General features: G+C 35.4%; 3 protein-coding genes across 3 annotated transcripts; 2 read left to right on the top strand and 1 right to left on the bottom strand.

The window, feature by feature from the left end:
• Nucleotides 1-2,530: 2,530 nt before the first annotated feature.
• LOC111460200 (MLO-like protein 1) lies at nt 2,531-9,291 on the top strand. The gene is made up of 13 exons (XM_023103337.1): nt 2,531-2,857; nt 3,042-3,310; nt 4,400-4,516; nt 4,608-4,668; nt 4,921-5,015; nt 5,916-5,990; nt 6,070-6,158; nt 6,304-6,353; nt 7,058-7,098; nt 7,683-7,892; nt 7,986-8,053; nt 8,144-8,204; nt 8,745-9,291. Exons 1-13 carry the CDS (start codon nt 2,677-2,679, stop codon nt 8,979-8,981), a joined length of 1,554 nt encoding a protein of 517 aa, XP_022959105.1. The 5' UTR covers nt 2,531-2,676; the 3' UTR covers nt 8,982-9,291.
• Nucleotides 9,292-10,097: 806 nt separating this feature from the next.
• Nucleotides 10,098-11,762, top strand: LOC111460446 (50S ribosomal protein L3, chloroplastic-like). Its single transcript, XM_023103720.1, has 2 exons — nt 10,098-10,768; nt 11,293-11,762. Exons 1-2 carry the CDS (start codon nt 10,180-10,182, stop codon nt 11,580-11,582), a joined length of 879 nt encoding a protein of 292 aa, XP_022959488.1. The 5' UTR covers nt 10,098-10,179; the 3' UTR covers nt 11,583-11,762.
• Nucleotides 11,763-12,008: 246 nt separating this feature from the next.
• Nucleotides 12,009-15,341, bottom strand: LOC111460458 (chromo domain-containing protein LHP1-like). The gene is made up of 6 exons (XM_023103729.1): nt 14,789-15,341; nt 14,648-14,673; nt 14,484-14,570; nt 13,580-14,368; nt 12,643-12,703; nt 12,009-12,534 (listed from the first exon to the last, which is right to left on the bottom strand). The coding sequence occupies exons 1-6, from the start codon at nt 15,119-15,121 to the stop codon at nt 12,487-12,489; spliced, it is 1,344 nt and encodes a 447-aa protein (XP_022959497.1). The 5' UTR covers nt 15,122-15,341; the 3' UTR covers nt 12,009-12,486.
• Between the last annotated feature and the right edge of the window lie 2,579 nt (nt 15,342-17,920).

Raw genomic sequence — 17,920 nt, 5'->3', positions numbered from 1 at the left:
CGAGACCGCTCGAAAGAAATAGCCCAAAAAAGACCATGTGGGCTAGCTGTCTTATAATACATATATTTAGTATTAGTTAGGTTTAATTTGGGCCTAGCCCATTACCTAGACTTTAAATATTGGGCCTCAAACTATTGAATTTTGATGGGCTAGGCCCATTTAAATTACTATATAACTTTAGTAACCAACGTATTTAACGTGTTCGGATATTTTAAAGTTGATGCAATAAAATAATCCTATTTAAGAATAAAAATTAGTTTAAATTACTTTTTTTTTATAAATTAATTCCAACTTTAAACCTTTTAATAAATAAATATAAAGTTTTAATCTAAGACTATGAGTAGAAGTAAAGTAATCCCTTTATGTTTTTTTTTTTTTTTTTTAATTTAAGAAAATAGTTATGTTCCTCGCACGGTAATCGAGACGCGCACGTGACAAAGAATTACTTTGCATAGAAGAAATCCTAATTTGCAAATTACTGTAATTGGATTTTCTCTTTTAATAAAAAATTAAAGTAATTTTTTCCTTTTCTAGTTTTTCAATATAAAGAAAATAATAATATTTATTTTCCTTTTATTTTATATTATTAACAAATAAATAAGAACTAATGGGATATGATTGAAATTAGTAAATATAGATTCAAGAACAAATTTTCTTGATTTTTTAAAAAATTAAATTACAAATTCAACCTTTCAATTTTGTTCCTTTTTTTTTTTAATTATTATTTTGTAAATTCATGAATTTTAAAGAAAATATGGATTCGGCACCTAATGTTTCCGACATTCTGATGTATCATCTACAATATGCTCACATTACTTACTTCTCGCTCCTACGAGTGAAAACGGTCCCCACATACCAACTTGAGCCATTTCAACATGTTTTATCTTCGCTTATATATTTGGTAGTTTTAACCATCGTATTTACGAAGAAATATTGACCGAATCCTTATCTTCTATTTGTGATGTAATTTTTTAAAGAATAATTTAGTTAAATATTTATTCGTAGTAATTTGGCGTGTTAATGAGTAGTTGATATATTTTATAATCAAGGTTTTATATGTTAATATTAAGATCTCAATTTCATGGAAATGTCTATATCGATGAAATATCGACGTTAATAGATATTTTTAGAAAAATTATAAATATAAAAAAAAATCATAAAATATATTAATAAAAATGTAACTGATTTCATAAAATGAATTTATTTATTATTATATTATATCTATATTAGTGATATTTTATCAATCCATTTACCTTATATTCATTTTTAAAATAAATATTTGAGATTTTAATTAAATTATACAACATAATCAATTTTTTGAAAAAAGTTAAATTATCAATTAATTTAAGATAAAGTTTATCCAATCGGATTTGATTTTTAAAAAGTTTTCACTTTAAAGTCAGGCTAATAATTATCCATGTTTAAGAAATGGAACAAAAAAATAAAATAAAATAAAAATCTCAAACAAGTTGTGGGCCCCTTGATTGGACAAATCTTGTCATTAATTGGGAGTGGAGATCACTATTTATCCAAATTCCAAAATTGATTTTTAAAAATTAATAAAATGATTTTTTTAAAAAATAAAAAATAAAATGATTTGAAATGTGTGGGACTCAAAAAAAAAAAAAACATGGATTCGTGGATGTTGACTATGAGAGGAGCAGCCATTGAGGCCGCCATGTTACAAGTTTAACCTCGAACTTTTACGACTTTAAATTAAAAGTACAGTTTCGTTCCTAACAAATTTAAATTTGAGCTTCGTGTAATTTAAGTTGAAGCTCACTAAAGAGTTAGAGATGAACGAGAATGAACTCAACTGCCTAAATCGGGAGTTGACCATCTTCAGGCTTGAAACGTTCAAAGAGAATGTGGCTGCCCCAACTAGGTAGAACATCTCTGGTCGAGGAGATCACATCGGGAACAAATGTTTGTATCGACGACCACCTTCATCTAAATTAGAGAATAGATGCTCTAATGCAACAACGTCCCTAATCAGGGCCATTTCATCTGGATTCAAAGTTGAAAAGTTCGTACAGAGGCAAAACGACCCTATAGAATTCTATTTGGATTAGTTCGAATGACCATCTTTACTCGAATTATGATAGCCATTTAGATTAATACGAAACCTAGCTAGAACCTTAAAATATTAATACAAAAACTCAGTCTACGATAGCTACCTACTTAAGATTTGAAGCTCCACGAGTTTAATTGACAACTAAACCTGAGATCATTAATGAAGTAGAATATAAGCTAACTCGAACATTTACAAACATAAAAAAGTATTATAATATTAGTCAACCAGACAAACATGAACATAACTCGAGGTCGGACATTGAAATCCGAGCCCTCACATTTGTTATTTAAAAAAAAAAAAACAAACAAACATGAGTTAACTAGTGGTAGAATGTGTTCTAAAATATGGATGAATTTAAGAATTAATAAACTAAAATTATAAACCTGCAACGTGGAGGATTAAAAAAATGGAATTAATTTCTACGTAGATTAATAATATATTATAAATTGTTGTATAAATTTAAGGACAAAAATTTGTAACGAACAACACGGAGCTTTCAGACCAGGTTGAAACCCGGAGGAATTTTCTTTTTCTTTCTTTCTTTTGATTTTGATAATCTTCTCAGCTGAGTGAAGTGAAGTCCGTGGAGAAACAGAGCCGAAATGAGCGGCGGAGGTGAAGGAACGACGCTGGAATTCACCCCGACGTGGGTTGTTGCCGCCGTCTGTACCGTCATCGTCGCCATTTCCCTCGCCTTAGAGCGCCTCTTACACTTCCTCGGAAAATACCTCAAGAAAAAGAACCAGAAGCCGCTCTATGAAGCTCTTCAGAAAGTTAAAGAAGGTTCGATTTGATTCCGAATCTGAATCCATAGTCCGTTTGATTTTCCTTTTGCTTCCTTCTTTCTCCTGTTCATTCTTGTGTGTGTGTGTGTGTGTGTATTTGCCTTTTCGCCTTTCGAATTTTGCTGTGTTACTGTTTAGATTGTTGAATTTTCTGTCCTTATTTTGGAATCTGGATGCTGCAGAATTGATGCTTTTGGGGTTTATTTCGCTTCTGCTCACTGTATTTCAAGGCGTTATCTCAAAATTATGTGTTCCTGAGAGTTTGACCGAGCATTTCCTTCCGTGTAATCTGAAGGATAAAGCTAAAGCTGAACACGATTCGCACTCTGGTGAAACTGGTTCGTCAACGACGAAACATTTTCAAACGTTCTTTGTTTCGAGTATTTCTGGCTCGGCCAGGCGCCTTCTATCTGAGGGATCGGCTGCACAGGCTGGTTATTGTGGTAAAAAGGTGAAGATTAAGCTAGCCATCTCAATTATGCTCACCATTGATGCTCAATTATGTTTGAATGGTGTATTAAATGAATATTTAGTAGGTTATAGTACTGGAGTTGTTTGATTCTGTTCATTGCTTACTGTTCTATACATTTGATGGTATTTTACAAGTTTGAAATTCATTGAGTTTTGTGGAAAGTTTGGGGATGGAAAACATATAAAGTTTATTGTGCTTTTCTTCCAATATGATTTTTTTTTTATATAAAACATATTTATTTTCCTCTGCTTCAAGGTTTAAGGATGGAAAACACATTGGGCTATCATTTAAGGGTTAGGTGAGAATAATTATGATACCACCGTATCCCACCCCCACACTGGGTAGACTTGATGGAATAGAATAGAATACTTGCCAATTTGAAGAGAGTAAACTTTGAGTCTGTGTTTACTTGTCAATGAAGGAATGAGAATCATTCTACCTCATTCTTATATGATATATATATATATATATATATATATATATATATTTGGGGGGTGGGAGGTGGGGGAAGAAAGTATTATTCATGATTCCTATGTGTCTCCTGGTTATATGATACCTTACTTGTGTCTCCCACCAAATTAGAGATCAAAGTCATAATTTTAGGGGAATGAGATTCTCTTAAAAAAGGTAAAGAATCTTACTTTGATTTTTAAATTTATGAACTCTTGCCTTTTTCTTTCTTGTTTGTTAAATTATTTCCTTCTATCTTTATTTTTGTGATGGATATTATATGGAACAAATTTTCATTCCAAGTGTCAGACAAAGTAAATATTAACTCTAGTGTACTGTATTTTTTTTTTTTTAAAATTCTGATTCTAAAATGGGTTTACCGAGCACAATATCAATTTAAAATGATTTCTATTTCAAGTATTAGCAAATAAAATAAATTGTAATATAAATATTTTATGGCCTTTTGTCGTGGAAATTGAGGTTGTATCCACAATTCACAAGTATATCTTATTGGTGTCTTACATTATCTTGGCTTCATTACTCTGCCTCTACAAATATCTTAGTCTTAATAAATTGATTTATTTTGACCTTTCTCATTTATATGTTTCTCCTCTCCAGAATAAGGTGCCATTGCTATCACTTGAAGCATTACATCATTTACATATTTTTATCTTCATCCTAGCTATTGTCCACGTGTCATTTTGCGTTCTCACTGTAGTTTTTGGAGGATTGAAGGTCAGCAACTAATAGGCTTATTTTCTGATAGTTATCATTACAGGATAACTTGACTGTTTGATCTCAGTTTTAATTCTGTGTAATGATATAGATTCGTCAGTGGAAGCATTGGGAGGATTCTATTGCAAAAGAGAATTACGATACCGAACAAGGTAACCATTTAACATTAATATTTTCTGGTCATTTTGGATGTATATCATCATTAAATTCTTGATGCATCCCCATATAAATGAAATCCCATGAAAAGTGAAATAATTTGAGATTGGAAGAGCTGTGTGAATAAATTCTAAAAAGAACTCTTGAGTTGATTTTTGCGCTGGAAAGCTCTCTGCTTGGTTCACCTAACATGTTTATGTGGTTTGGTTTTTCTTTTTGGTCTTACTATAATCCTGATGCTTTTGCAGTTCTAAAACCAAAAGTCACCCACGTCCATCAACATGCTTTTATCAAGGACCACTTTTTGGGTATTGGTAAAGATTCAGCTCTTCTGGGTTGGTTGGTAGGTCAAATCATTTTCTCAACATAAATTATCATTCTGCCTTCAATCTTGTTTTGCTTGATGTTGGATGCCTTCCCTTAGCTTTTCTTCTTCACATCCCGGTTCCTAGAAGTTTCTATCACAACTACTTTTTAAATAAAATATTTCGTTAAATTGTAGTTATGTTTTTACTAATTCTAATACCATGGGCATGTTTCAAATTGCAAGGTGCATTTCAAGGCAAAGCAATGAATTTCTTGCTTGCCTTGAAGTTAGAAGGTGCACTGAAAGCGTTTCATGTTAGTGAAGTGATTGCGTGGTTTCTTAAGATTTAAATAATATAATTGTACATTGAGAAAAAATTGTTGAGATGATGATTGTGAATATCAATACGTACAATCAAACGAAAAGAAATGCCGGTAGAATCTCATGGAAGATGTGTTGAGGATTGTTGGGAGTGAATCCACATTGGCTAATTTAAGGAATGATCATGAGTTTATAAGTAAGGAATACATCTCTATTGATATGAGACCTTTTGGGAAGCCAAAAGCAAAGCCACGAGAGCTTATGCTAAAAGTGGACAATATCATATCATCGTGGACATTCGTGGTTTCTAACGAGATGTACAACATGGACCTTGTTTCTCCTCTCCTCTGTATTTAACTAGTGGCTCAAAGGATGTAGAAAATCAAAATAACAAATGAATGATAATCAAATGCCGAAGGTGAAGTTCTGTCGCCTTCGTTTGAAAAAAATGTTAATGTATATATTCTCAGGGTACTTTTATATTTATCATGCTATGTATAGGCTCCACATCTTGAAGTTTGAACGCGTCTTTTGGAATCAAAACCTTTGATGCTTTTAAGAGTTATTGCTTGTTGTTTTCTTGTTGTTTTAACACTTTTCTTGGGTTTTCTTCAGCATTCCTTCCTCAAGCAATTTTATGCTTCTGTTACTAAATCAGATTATATAACGTTAAGGCTTGGTTTCATTATGGTAAGCCTTCGACGATTCAGTGTTGATGTATATTTGACTTTCATTCTCAAACTGCATAATAAAAGTTTCACTGCTGTAGACACACTGCAGGGGCAACCCGAAGTTTAATTTTCACAAGTACATGATACGTGCGCTTGAAGATGATTTCAAGCATGTTGTCGGTATCAGGCAAGTTATATCTGGAACTGGAAGTACCCTTTTACATTTCGCTGCCTGGTTTCTCAATTTTGTAGTTGTGCCAATCATGATACATTTTCTACTTTCATTTTTCTTTTCCTCAGTTCTCTCATTTTTCTTGCATTCTTTGTTGCAGTTGGTATCTTTGGATCTTCGTGGTTGTCTTCTTGTTCCTTAATGTTAACGGTATTGGCACTTCTTTGATTCGTTAATATATGGAATTTCCTTAAATTTAATATCAAATAATGCCCACAAGATTGTCTTTGAATATGTTGTTGTGGTTATTATATTAATTCTCAGAATATCAATAGCCTCGCTTGTAACTCATGGTTCACCAACTTCAAAGGACAAGGATTTTGATTGGTTTTCTATCCGGGACTTGAATCTAAAAACATGGAGGGTATATCCAAACATCTTAATCCCTTACCACCCTTTGAATAATATCTCAAAACATCCTAACCCTTATCCAAAGGATAACAGCCCAAGTCCACTGCTAGCAGATATTGTCCTCTTTGGGCTTTCCCTTCCGTGCTTCCCTTCAAGGTTTTAAAACACGTCTGGTAGGGAGAGGTTTCCACACCCTTATAAGCAATGCTCCGTTTTCCTCTCCAACCGATGTGGGATCTCACACAAACCCTCAAACTCAAAACTTCGGGGGATATCTCCGAACATTCTAAATCCATTCTGCCATCCCTCCCACAACTAGAGACACCCATGTTAGTATCTCACATATAAAACTTTATCCTTCCCTATTCAGATAAAAACCTTTTTGAATAGTTGCTATATGGAAGTTCGATACGTGCTTTATATATCAGGGTGAGCTCCCATTTTATTATCTGTATAAAAAAAATGTTAATGTGTTAATCATTATTTTCTATTTGCACATACAGGTTGGCATACATATTTCTGGATAGCATTCATTCCTTTCGTTGTGAGTACTTTAATCACCTCTCACAAATCTGTTTCTTGTTAAGTTGTCATAATATAGCTGCGAAGGCTTAGTTACTTTACTGAATTTTACAATTCATTACAAGATCGTGGGGGTTTGTAGATGGCAATGGTAAGTTTTAAGTATTGGTTTGTGAGTAATAATATCTCTGGTAGAAACCAGAGAATTGAAAATCGAGATTATATTGATAACTCAGACTAAGAAAATACAATTTTACAATTCATTAGGGGAACTAGACATCGTGATTACTCTCTATAAGATCCCATATTGGTTGGGGAGGAGAATGAAACATTCTTTGTAAGGGTGTGGAAACTTCTCCCTAGCAGATGCGTTTTAAAAATCTTGAGGGGAAGCCCAAAAAGGAAAGCCCAAAGAAGACAATATCTACTCGCTTTGGGCTTGGCTGTTACTCTCTCTCTCTCCTAAAACCACCCAATGAGCTCCCAAATACTGTTTATCCTTTTGACTTCAGCTATTTTCTTGAAATGGTATGAAGTTCTGTTATACTTCTACAATTTCTTTCTTGTACATTTCATATGAGATAATTATTACTCCTCTTTTTCCAGCTTCTGCTCGCTGTGGGAACAAAGCTGGAACATGTGATAACCCAGCTGGCTCACGAGGTTGCCGAGAAGCACATAGCAATTGAAGGCGAGCTAGTAGTCCAACCATCTGATGATCACTTTTGGTTTCAGCGGCCCCGTTTTGTTCTCTTCTTGATCCACTTCATACTATTCCAAAATGCTTTCGAGATTGGATTTTTCTTCTGGATATGGGTAAGCAGCAAACTGACTGTATCTTATGGTGATTGTGGTGAACTATCGTTTAATTTAGACCCGAAGTCGATCCTTGCTTGGTTATGTTTCTAGGTTCAATATGGCTTTGACTCGTGCATCATGGGCCAAGTCCGCTATATCATTCCAAGGCTTATTATTGGGTAAAACAGAAACTCCATATTTTGGTTTTCCTGCAACACAATTACTTGATGATGGTCACTAATTTCCAATTAAATCTATTTCTGGATCAGGGTGTTTATTCAGGTTCTTTGCAGTTACAGCACCCTACCGCTCTACGCCATCGTCACTCAGGTGAGTCAAGTGATGGGTCATTAAGAGAGCTTATCATAGTCAAATTCTTTCGTAAATCTTCTTATTTACACAACTACATATGGATGAAATTCAACTGATTGCTTTGAGTTCTGTTATGAACAACAAAACGGAACAGGAATGTCAAGTCCTTAAGTCTCGTTTTTCATTAGTTTTAAAAACTTATTTTCATGTAAAAATTTTACATTTTTAATTTAAAATTAGGAAACAAAAACAAGAAATAGTTATTGTGAGATCCCACATCGGTCGGAGGAGGAGAACGAAACATTCTTGACAAGAGTGTGGAAACCTCTTACCAGCAGACGCATTTTCAAAATTTTGAGAGGAAGCTCGAAAGAAAAAGCCCAAAGAGTACAATATCTGCTATTTGTGAGCTTAGGTTGTTATAAATGGTATAAGAGCTAGACCCCGGGGGATGTGCTAGCGAGGCTGATCCCCGAACGGGGGTGGAACAATTTTATTATCATCAACCTGACAATTGTTAACCTATCTAGCTAATTGTTTGCCAATGGAAAAATGTAGATGGGAAGTTCTTTCAAGAAAGCAATCTTTGATGAACATGTACAAGTAGGCCTAGTTGGTTGGGCCCAGAAGGTGAAGAAAAGAAAGGGACTTAGAGCAGCTGCCGATGCCTCCAGCCAAGGAGGCAAGGAAGGTAGTTCTACTGTGGGGGGTATTCAACTGGGAAGTGCAATGCGCAAGGCTTCTGCACCTCAAGAAATTAAGCCTGATGGCTCCAAATCCGATGGTCTGCCTTAGAACATGGGTCCAAATCTAATGATTAAGCTAAGCTACCCTCTCTCTCTATTTCATTTGTCGAGTTGTATTACACGGTAACCGCTATGCTTACCTCGTCCTGTAGGAGAAACGTTGAAGCGTTTCGATATACAGTAAAATTTTTAGCAGTGGAACAGTCTTATTATCCATGACTTGTATCTTGTCTCACATTGATGATCTATTTAGGGTGTTGAATTTGTGAACTTTGATGCTGTGTTTCTTTCAGCAAGAGGTTCACCTTGTAAAAGTATAAAAAAAATGTATGATATTGATGTTGTCTACTTTTGGTCTATGAAGCTTCCTGTGATGTGTGATGTTTGCTCATGGACGTGCTCGAGTTTCATTGGTTTGTTATTTGAGACTTATTTTGTGCCATCAAAATCATTTAATATCATTTTAGTCTCTATACTTTCAAGTTTGAATATCATTTTAGTCTCTATACTTTCCGTTAATTTTAGCATTAATCATTGTTAACGAACTAAAAATTAATATGTATTACTTCACTAACTTCGTATGTTGTTGTAGCATTACCTCACTCGATTAGGTTAATTTTTTATTATAAAATTATGTGCCTACGAACCAAAAACTAGGATCTATTTTCATTGTTTTTATCGCTCTATTTTCATTGCATCTAATAACTCTTTGAAAATTGAATCGGGCTAAATCGTTTATTGACATCTCATAGATCATCTACAAATGTTTTACTTGGGTAACCGTAACCTGTGAAGTATTTTTAAATTTTAAAAAAAATTGAAGTTTTTTTTAGAGATAAGAATATTAATGGAATTTTTTTAAAATTAATGATATTTTTTAAACCCTTCTTAAAATAAAAAAAAAGTATTTTTTAAATTTTTTAAGAAGAGTATTTTTTAAATAAAATATTAATAATTTTAGTACAAATCTAATGGAAAGGGTATTTTTTAACTTATTAGCTTAGTACTCTTATATATTTTTTGGTTTTAATTAAAATATATATATATATATATATATATTTTTTGAGAAAAAATGAAGTTAAACTTATTCTTATTAATTTAGCAAGTCAATTTTTATTTTATTTTTATTTTTAATAATGGAGGGAAAATAAAAGAAATAAGCGGATAAGAAAACGGGTCATGCCTCTCAACCCCAGTTCTTCTTCTTCTTCCTCATCATATGAATCACTGAAACCAGAGAAGCAGAAATGTCCGTCATATCAATTTCATTAGCTTCAACCTCTAACAGACATCCAATTTTCACTAACAATGCTTCTTCTTCGTCACCATCTTCATCTCTGAAACTAAGAACTTCTTTCCTCGCCCTTCCTCTCAAATCCCACCGGAACAACAACCTCCGTTTCCAATTTCCGAGGCCAAGAACCACTAGACGCCCTAACGATGGCCTTTCGGTGTGTATGAGCATGGAGGCCGGCATTGGCGTTATGGCTACCAAGCTCGGTATGATGAGCTTCTTCGAGCCGGACGGCAAGGTCGTCCCTGTGACGGTGGTCGGTTTCAAGGAAGGCAATATCGTCACGCAGATTAAGACGGAGGCGACCGACGGCTACAGTGCCGTTCAGGTTGGGTACCGTAGGGTTAGGGATCGGAAATTGACGAAACCGGAAATGGGACATCTCCAGAAAGCTGGTGCGATTCCTATGCGCCACTTGCAGGAGTTCCGTCTTGAGTCTATTGATGGATTTGAGCCCAATCAGCGCCTGGTTTTTAATGAACTTTTCAAGGAGGGCGACCTGGTTGATGTCTCCGGCACTACAATTGGAAAGGGTTTTCAAGGTTTGTGTTTCTTGCTTATTCTGTTTGAAGTCTGTGTTTAATTCATTGGCGAAATTGCACTTGGTTTTCTGTTTTTCTTGGAGCTTCTGGTTGTTGGAGATGAATTTAGGCATCCTCAGTATGGATTTAGCATGAATTTCATTCATTTTTTTGCTGTTTCAATCCACAATGGCATGTACAATTCCAAAGCCTGAACTAGTCTTCGAAGTCCAGATGTAAATTCTAGCCTAAATTTTAAACCATAGTTCTACATTTACCTTTCGTAAGTGTTTCAAAGTATCCTTGGTGCAAAAAAATCTTTAGAATTTTAGACAAAAATTGGGATATGGAATGCTGTGGAAGTAACCACTTATCTAAACACACCATTTCAAGTCTCAATTTTTTTTGTTCGAAATTCATTTCTACTCGACGTTTGATTTTATAGTTTAACCAAAATTTTAATCATTTTATGTTCTCCACTCCCTTGCAACAGTACTCTCTAACTGGTTTCTTGTAACCTTCTCCCTCTTCTAATTCTTTTTCAGGTGGAATCAAGAGGCACAACTTCAAAAGGGGTCCAATGACCCATGGTTCCAAGAGCCACAGAGCACTTGGATCGATCGGTGCAGGAACTACACCGGGGCGTGTTTACAAGGGGAAGAAAATGCCTGGAAGGATGGGAGGAACTAAGAGAAAGATCAGAAAGCTCAAAATTGTAAAGATTGATGATGACCTTAATGTTGTGATGATCAAAGGCGCCGTCCCAGGTAAGCCAGGAAACCTTCTTCGAATAGCTCCTGCTAAGATAGTAGGAAAGAACATTCCCAAGAACTAGCTTTAGCTCATCTCTTGGAATTGTTCTCTTCTCAATTCTTTTTTGTTTCTTGAACTGATGCAACTCTTTTACTGGTTATTTGTATTATGATTAGATAACGATTGAGTTCTCTAGAAAATGTTTGATCCATTACCATTTTTCATTAGTTGGTGATTACAAGCAATGAGCTGCATTCATCTATTGATAAATTTTTGTTCTTATTAAGCTTTTTGTGCGTATACTACAAAAATTGTGGTATTCTGAAGCAACTTTGCTTTGTAGGACAATCCATAGAACCATTTTTCCTTTGTTAGGCAATTGGAATTTTCTTTCCAGAAAAGAAACCATTAAACCATCTAGAATTCATGGAGCAGGACACAATAAACAAGAGAGCGGATCGATTCTCCATCTCCATTCTCATTTTTTGTTCATAAATTGAGAGACACATTGCTTGGAAGCTAAAATTAGCAGTTTTTCAAGTAAACTTTTGGCACGATGTCCTCGAACATACTAGAACAAATGAAAAAAGAAACCCTCAAGAAAACGTATGATCATATCGATCTCAAACGTTCAATCCACATAACCATTGTATTGACTACTCTCCAAGGACCCTCCAAAGATTAACCAATTCTATTCTTTGCTGAACAAGTGCATCGATTGCTAGGAGATTAACAAAGAAAGGAAATATGTACAAAACCTACAACAAGACGGCTACATACAATACATTAATTTCATAATTAGCAGAAATTCTGTAAGCCTCTAACTTCTAATCTCTGTTCTGCTGAGCTTGAGGTAGATGGAAAGATACTGTCATGGCTAAATATTTGCAGACCTTGCTTAACTATCTCCTTACCGCTCGATCTCGAGCACCAAATAATCAACCAAACGAGGATCCCAATACGTCATACTGCTCATATCTCTGAGTTCATGATCTGGTAGTATAGTGGAGATGTTGCTCGTAGAAGTTGATCAACTGGTATTAGTAAACACGACATTAGAACTTAGAATCCAAGGAAAAGATGATTGCACATCGTTTAAGGCAGTTCAAAAGCATAACACAGTGAAGAACAGAACCAATTACCAGCAGAGGATTGTTAGCCTTGAGGAACTTGTTATCAACCATCACTTCTGTTCCATCAGACCTAAAACCAGGAAACCGAAAACAATAAACTCATTTGAGAATATGAAGGTCGACTCGAGATCCGTTTACATCCAAAGATGTCAGAGACACGGGCTTGCCGATGGGTTTGTCTCTAACTATCTTGAGTGCATATATTTCTATGGACTGATACTTTCATGTTCTTAGTTCTTTAGATAAAATATTTTAGGACCTCGTGAACATCATTTCGACTAGTTGCTAAATAACAGCAATACAAGTCAAGAACTATACCAAGAAATGTCAAACTTTTCTAAGAACAAGAAACAATTTTTGTAACAACCCAAACCCATCGCTAGCAGATATTATCCGCTTTGGCTTATTACGTATCGCCGTCAGTCTCACGGTTTTAAAATGCGTCTGCTAAGGAGAGGTATCCACGCCATATAAGGAATGTTTCGCTCCCCTCTCCAATCGATGTGGGATCTCACAATCTAAACCCAATGTCATCGCTGACACACTGCCCGGTGTTTGGCTCTAATGCCATTTGTAACAGCCCAAGCAGACAATATCTGCTAGCGGTAGGATTGGGTTGTTACAAATGGTATCAGAGCCAGACACCGGACGGTGTGCTAGCGAAGACGCTGAGCCCTCAAGAGGGATAGATTTTGAGATCTCACATCGGTTGGAAAGGGGAATGAAGCAGGGTGTGGAAACTTCCCCTAGCAGACGCATTTTAAAAACTCGGAAGAGAAAGTCCAAAGAGGATAATATCTGGTAGCGGTAGGCTTGGGGGTTACAATTTCAAATAAATTGTGTTCTTAATTGAGAATGTTCATCCTACGACCTCGTACCATAGGGTTTACACTTCATTTTGTTTAACTTAACATCCACAAGAAGAGGAGAGACAAAGCTAACATACCTCATGGCCACAAAAGTTACCAACACATCCTGAATGTTGTTTGACACAGATGCTGAACAGCCTAACGGTTTAACAATCTTGATGATACTCGGTTCGTTTCTGGCTTCATCGGTTCTGTTATTCCAACTTAAACTTTCTCCATGATATCCAGAATTCTCAACCCCTATTGGTTCCGCTCCGACACCGGATTCTACTACAGCTAGTGTCAATTCTGGATTTTGAACCACAGGCAATTCAGATAAAGTTGAATCTTGTCTAAACCTTTTAACCGAACCAGATTTCCTTCTCTTAGCCCCGGTGCACCGATTTTCAGTAACTAGTTCTACAGAGCCAGTTTTAGAGAGGCCAGCAGCAGGGATGTTGTTCTCTGTTGTCCTGGCGTCGTGAAAATCGATTGCAAGCTTATCACCAATGGCTATGTTCGTTAATACTGTTGCCTTAAGCTCACTGAGCTTCGGATCGTACTCGTGTTCAGCTTTCTTCTGTTCAAATCGTTGCGTGGCATTCCTGCCCGCATTATCAATATCAGCTAGCCTGCCTCTTTCGATAGCAGTTACATCCCCGTTCTTTTCTCCTTCATGATTATAAACGACCGATCGCGAACGAGCATAAGGATTAGTCAGGCTAGGTATGTTTATAGGAGCAGAGGGCAGACGTTGATCAACGACACTGATTTCAACATCTGTGACATTATAAGTAGAAAAATTAGCTCGCTGCTGCCTCTTCTTGGTTTGAACATGAACAACCCCATGTTTTCGCTTCCGCTTCCGCTGCTTTCCCGAAATTAAACTTCAAAAACGAAACCAAACAACATTATACCATAGACTAATCAGCATACCATGCCACATAATGTTCTTCCTCCAGCTACCAAAAGAACAATGCTGAAGTAACTAGAAGAGAATACCTCTCTTCGAATGCCTCGATGAACTCGGAGCACGTATGGAGATTCTCCAAGGGCTCCCAAGTATTAGCCGTCTCCGGCCAGCCACGCCTTCAGGAAAGCTCGGTTAGGTTAGTAATCTGAGTTATCACAGTCAAGCTCTAACAAGCCAAAGTACCAGCACTTACCATTTGATCAAATACTGAAGCTGGCCCTGTTTTTAGAATCAATCATTCCCATAGCAAAGCAATAGAATAAGAAATCCCAACATCAGGAAATGTACAAACAAAGAAACCAGAATAGCAGAGCAGAAGGAAAATTGAGTAAACCTTGCGAACCCTTTTTCGACGAATGGCTTCAATTTCATAGAATCCATCATCGAGATTGGTTCTCTGAGCATCAAAAGCAGCCTCAGTCCCATCCTGTTCATCCTGTTCATCTTGTTCGTCAGGCTCGTCTAGGTTTTGCTCTTGATGGGTCTCCGACAAATGGGATGTCGAAGGCTCACCACCATTAATGGGGTTGTTGTTGGTGTTCATATCAACGTAATCCGAGTCGCCGCCATGAACTTCACCGCCATCCATGGCGTCCTGAATTGAACCCATTACAACCTCCGTAGAACCACTCGCACTTTTCTTCCTCCTTCCCCCTTTGATTTTCATTCCAGAACCCTCTTTCTCTCTCTCTCTCTCCTGAAAATTACACACATTCTCTGTAATTTCAAGGGGTTTTGTGGGTTCTTAGAGAGAGAGACAAAGGGGAAAATGTCCCAACAAAATGGAGCTGAAGCTGAGATTGAGAAGACCGAGCTGCCACATTTCTCTCTTTCTTTACCAATTGAAGTTATTTTGTTCTTGGGATTGATGGCATGATATTCTATTAGTTTGATCTTTTAAATTGTAAATGATTTAGGGTGAATTGAAGGGAGAAATGAAGTGAGCCCATTCCGATTTCATAAATTGAGCCCATTTGAAATGTAAAGCGTCAAATTTGGGAGAAGTTTGAGATTTTGTTTCTTATCAACCAGAAAAACTGCATCCTTTGCAAGCTTGGCGGCTGCTTTTAGGGTAACAGATTTAGCTGCGGCAGCTGCTATGTAGTTGTAGCCTTTGTGGATAGGCTTGATTCAACCGCCTAAATATGATCTTAGTTGTCCCGATCATTCCCCTTTTGGCGTGCTCTTGGCATCGGCCAGTGGACTCTCCATTTGACCCGTCTTGAAATACGGACTGAGAAGTCTGACATGTGTGCGAGTTAATGGATGAGTAGATCCATAAGGTGCAAGGAAGCTAACTGATGGGATCCATTCGTGGGTTGCACCACTTATTGACCTTGATCTTTTGAGAAGGGTTCGAGTGTGAGTATGTAAGTCTTACTATAGAGACTGAGTCGGTCTTAGTATCAAAAGGAGGCAACTTAAGTCAATCCATATAGAATGAATGTTGTAGTTGCTCCGATCGATGTTGGTGGTGATGCTACATACAAGATACATTGTGTCCATAACCATAGAATAAGACACTAATCGAAATGCATACACTTGTCTCATACACTATGAGGATGGTGAGAAAAGATATATTTTACATCCCGAAGAGCTATAATTGGAGATACCATTATTTCTCGTACAAATGTTCCTATAAAAAAATGGGAAATGCCCTAGCTTTGAGTGCGGTTTGAACTATTGATTTACATAATTGGAAGTAACCAATTAGGTTTACGACAAAACTTAGAAATCGATCACCAATCCAATTTGAGTACCTCCACAGGATAAATCTCAATAGAAAACTAAGGAGTGACGTCAGTAAGTGGTTGAGTTCAGTAGTTCTCATATAAAATTAATTATTTCAAGCACCAACAGAACCAGAAGTGTCCCTTGTTTCAAAGAGAGGACGGGTTATTCACATTTCATTTGATGGTTAGAGGTAAATTGAAAGCTAAGCAGTGATAATTCTAAAGATTCCCGAAGGAAAAAGTAGAGATGTCTCCTACGGTACTTATATTGTATGGAAGTATCGACGTAATTTCATAGAGTTATTTGATTTGAATATTACATGAAGAATATAAGTTGGACGAAAGAACGAGAAGACTTAGAATGTCTAATAGATTCGAAATTAACTTTGAACTTAATAAATTTCAATTTTGTGGTGGATGAATTTTAAAAATTTACAAGTTAATAAAATTATAAATCTATAAATTTATAAATTAATAAAATAATAATGATAGCCGAAAAGAAGGTAGTCCGAGTCAGCCGACAACATTTCACGTGGCTGACGCGTCACGGATATATGTTTCTGACATTTCCCTCATGTTAACGTTGAATGTTTTAATTTATACCTAAAAAGGACAAACAATCATTTATTTATTATTATTATTTTCGTTTTGTATATAATAAATAGTTTTGTTGCCCTTTTTATTTTTATTTATTTATTTGGATATATTTTTTTTAAGAATGTGATTAACGACAATATATAACCAGTCAAAGTGGATAATATATGTTAGTGGTGGATTTAGTTTTTACACAAATATTTTTGTATTTGATCAAGAACTCTGATAAATCCTTTTATTTCAAAAATTAAAAATTATATTTTTAATCATGAGGAGCAAATTCGATTAGAGATAAAATCAATTCAAACATATATTTCTACTGATTATGTCCTATTTTTTATTTTCTCGATATAATTAATGGTTGGATTTTGATTTCACACAACTTTGACCAACCTGAATGATCATGGCCCTCGTGATAACTAATACTCTTATCCATAGTGTAAGATTTTTTGTTTTATTATTGGATAAGAAGAGCATTTAAAATATTTTTCAAAAGAAAAAAGAAATGTAGGGTCGAAAGGGTGGATGCACATGGAGATAGAAATTTTGGGTCAAACGATGAACATGCCTTTTATAAAGTATCGATAGCACGCGAGAAAGTAATATCTCTTATTTTGATAAACATCAGATATTTTAACGGTGTTAAACTCTAGTCATACTAATAACAGTTACTTACCAATGAACATTGAACAACCTAGTTTTGAGGTAAAAAAGTAACCCAACAAAGACCAAAATGATTATCTTTTAAAAGGTTGGAGACTACAATAAATTTTTGAAAGTTCACCGACTAAAATAGAAAAAACTTAAAATTTTGAAGATTAAAATATAATTTAAACTTAAAAAATACTCATAGATAAAACTTAACTCCTTTAGAACCTAATTAAATATTTGATGTTAAAAGTTGATATTAATTTCAAACACATTTCATTCTGGATTTTTTAGCCATAAAAAAGGAATGTGGCTCGTAGGTCATTTTAGCATACATGTTGTTGGTACCGATAGACTATAGACCCATACAGATCATTTTACCCACTTTTTTAGAATATTTTGTTCTCGTTCACGTGTTTTCTAGAAAATTTGTTTAGAGGCCATGGAACAAAAAAAAAAAAAAAAAAAAAAAAAAAAAAAAAAAAAAAAAA

Source organism: Cucurbita moschata, unplaced genomic scaffold (genome assembly GCF_002738365.1).
Source record: "Cucurbita moschata cultivar Rifu unplaced genomic scaffold, Cmos_1.0 Cmo_Scf00023, whole genome shotgun sequence".
NCBI classification, from domain to species: Eukaryota; Viridiplantae; Streptophyta; class Magnoliopsida; order Cucurbitales; family Cucurbitaceae; genus Cucurbita; species Cucurbita moschata.
The sequence above is the reverse complement of the archived record's forward strand: the minus strand, read 5'-3'. Positions and strand labels throughout refer to the sequence as shown.

Bases quoted from the DNA above. Each gene is read 5' to 3' on its own strand.
- LOC111460200 (XM_023103337.1), top strand. From the start codon at position 2,677: ATGAGCGGCGGAGGTGAAGGAACGACGCTGGAATTCACCCCGACGTGG. The intron at 4,669-4,920 runs GTAACCATTTAA...ATGCTTTTGCAG, and splicing joins GAATTACGATACCGAACAAG to TTCTAAAACCAAAAGTCACC. The intron at 7,099-7,682 runs GTGAGTACTTTA...CTCTTTTTCCAG, and splicing joins TAGCATTCATTCCTTTCGTT to CTTCTGCTCGCTGTGGGAAC.
- LOC111460446 (XM_023103720.1), top strand. From the start codon at position 10,180: ATGTCCGTCATATCAATTTCATTAGCTTCAACCTCTAACAGACATCCA. The intron at 10,769-11,292 runs GTTTGTGTTTCT...ATTCTTTTTCAG, and splicing joins AATTGGAAAGGGTTTTCAAG to GTGGAATCAAGAGGCACAAC.
- LOC111460458 (XM_023103729.1), bottom strand. From the start codon at position 15,121: ATGAAAATCAAAGGGGGAAGGAGGAAGAAAAGTGCGAGTGGTTCTACG. The intron at 14,571-14,647 runs GTAAGTGCTGGT...GCTTTCCTGAAG, and splicing joins CTTCAGTATTTGATCAAATG to GCGTGGCTGGCCGGAGACGG. The intron at 12,535-12,642 runs GTAATTGGTTCT...TACTAATACCAG, and splicing joins AGGCTAACAATCCTCTGCTG to TTGATCAACTTCTACGAGCA.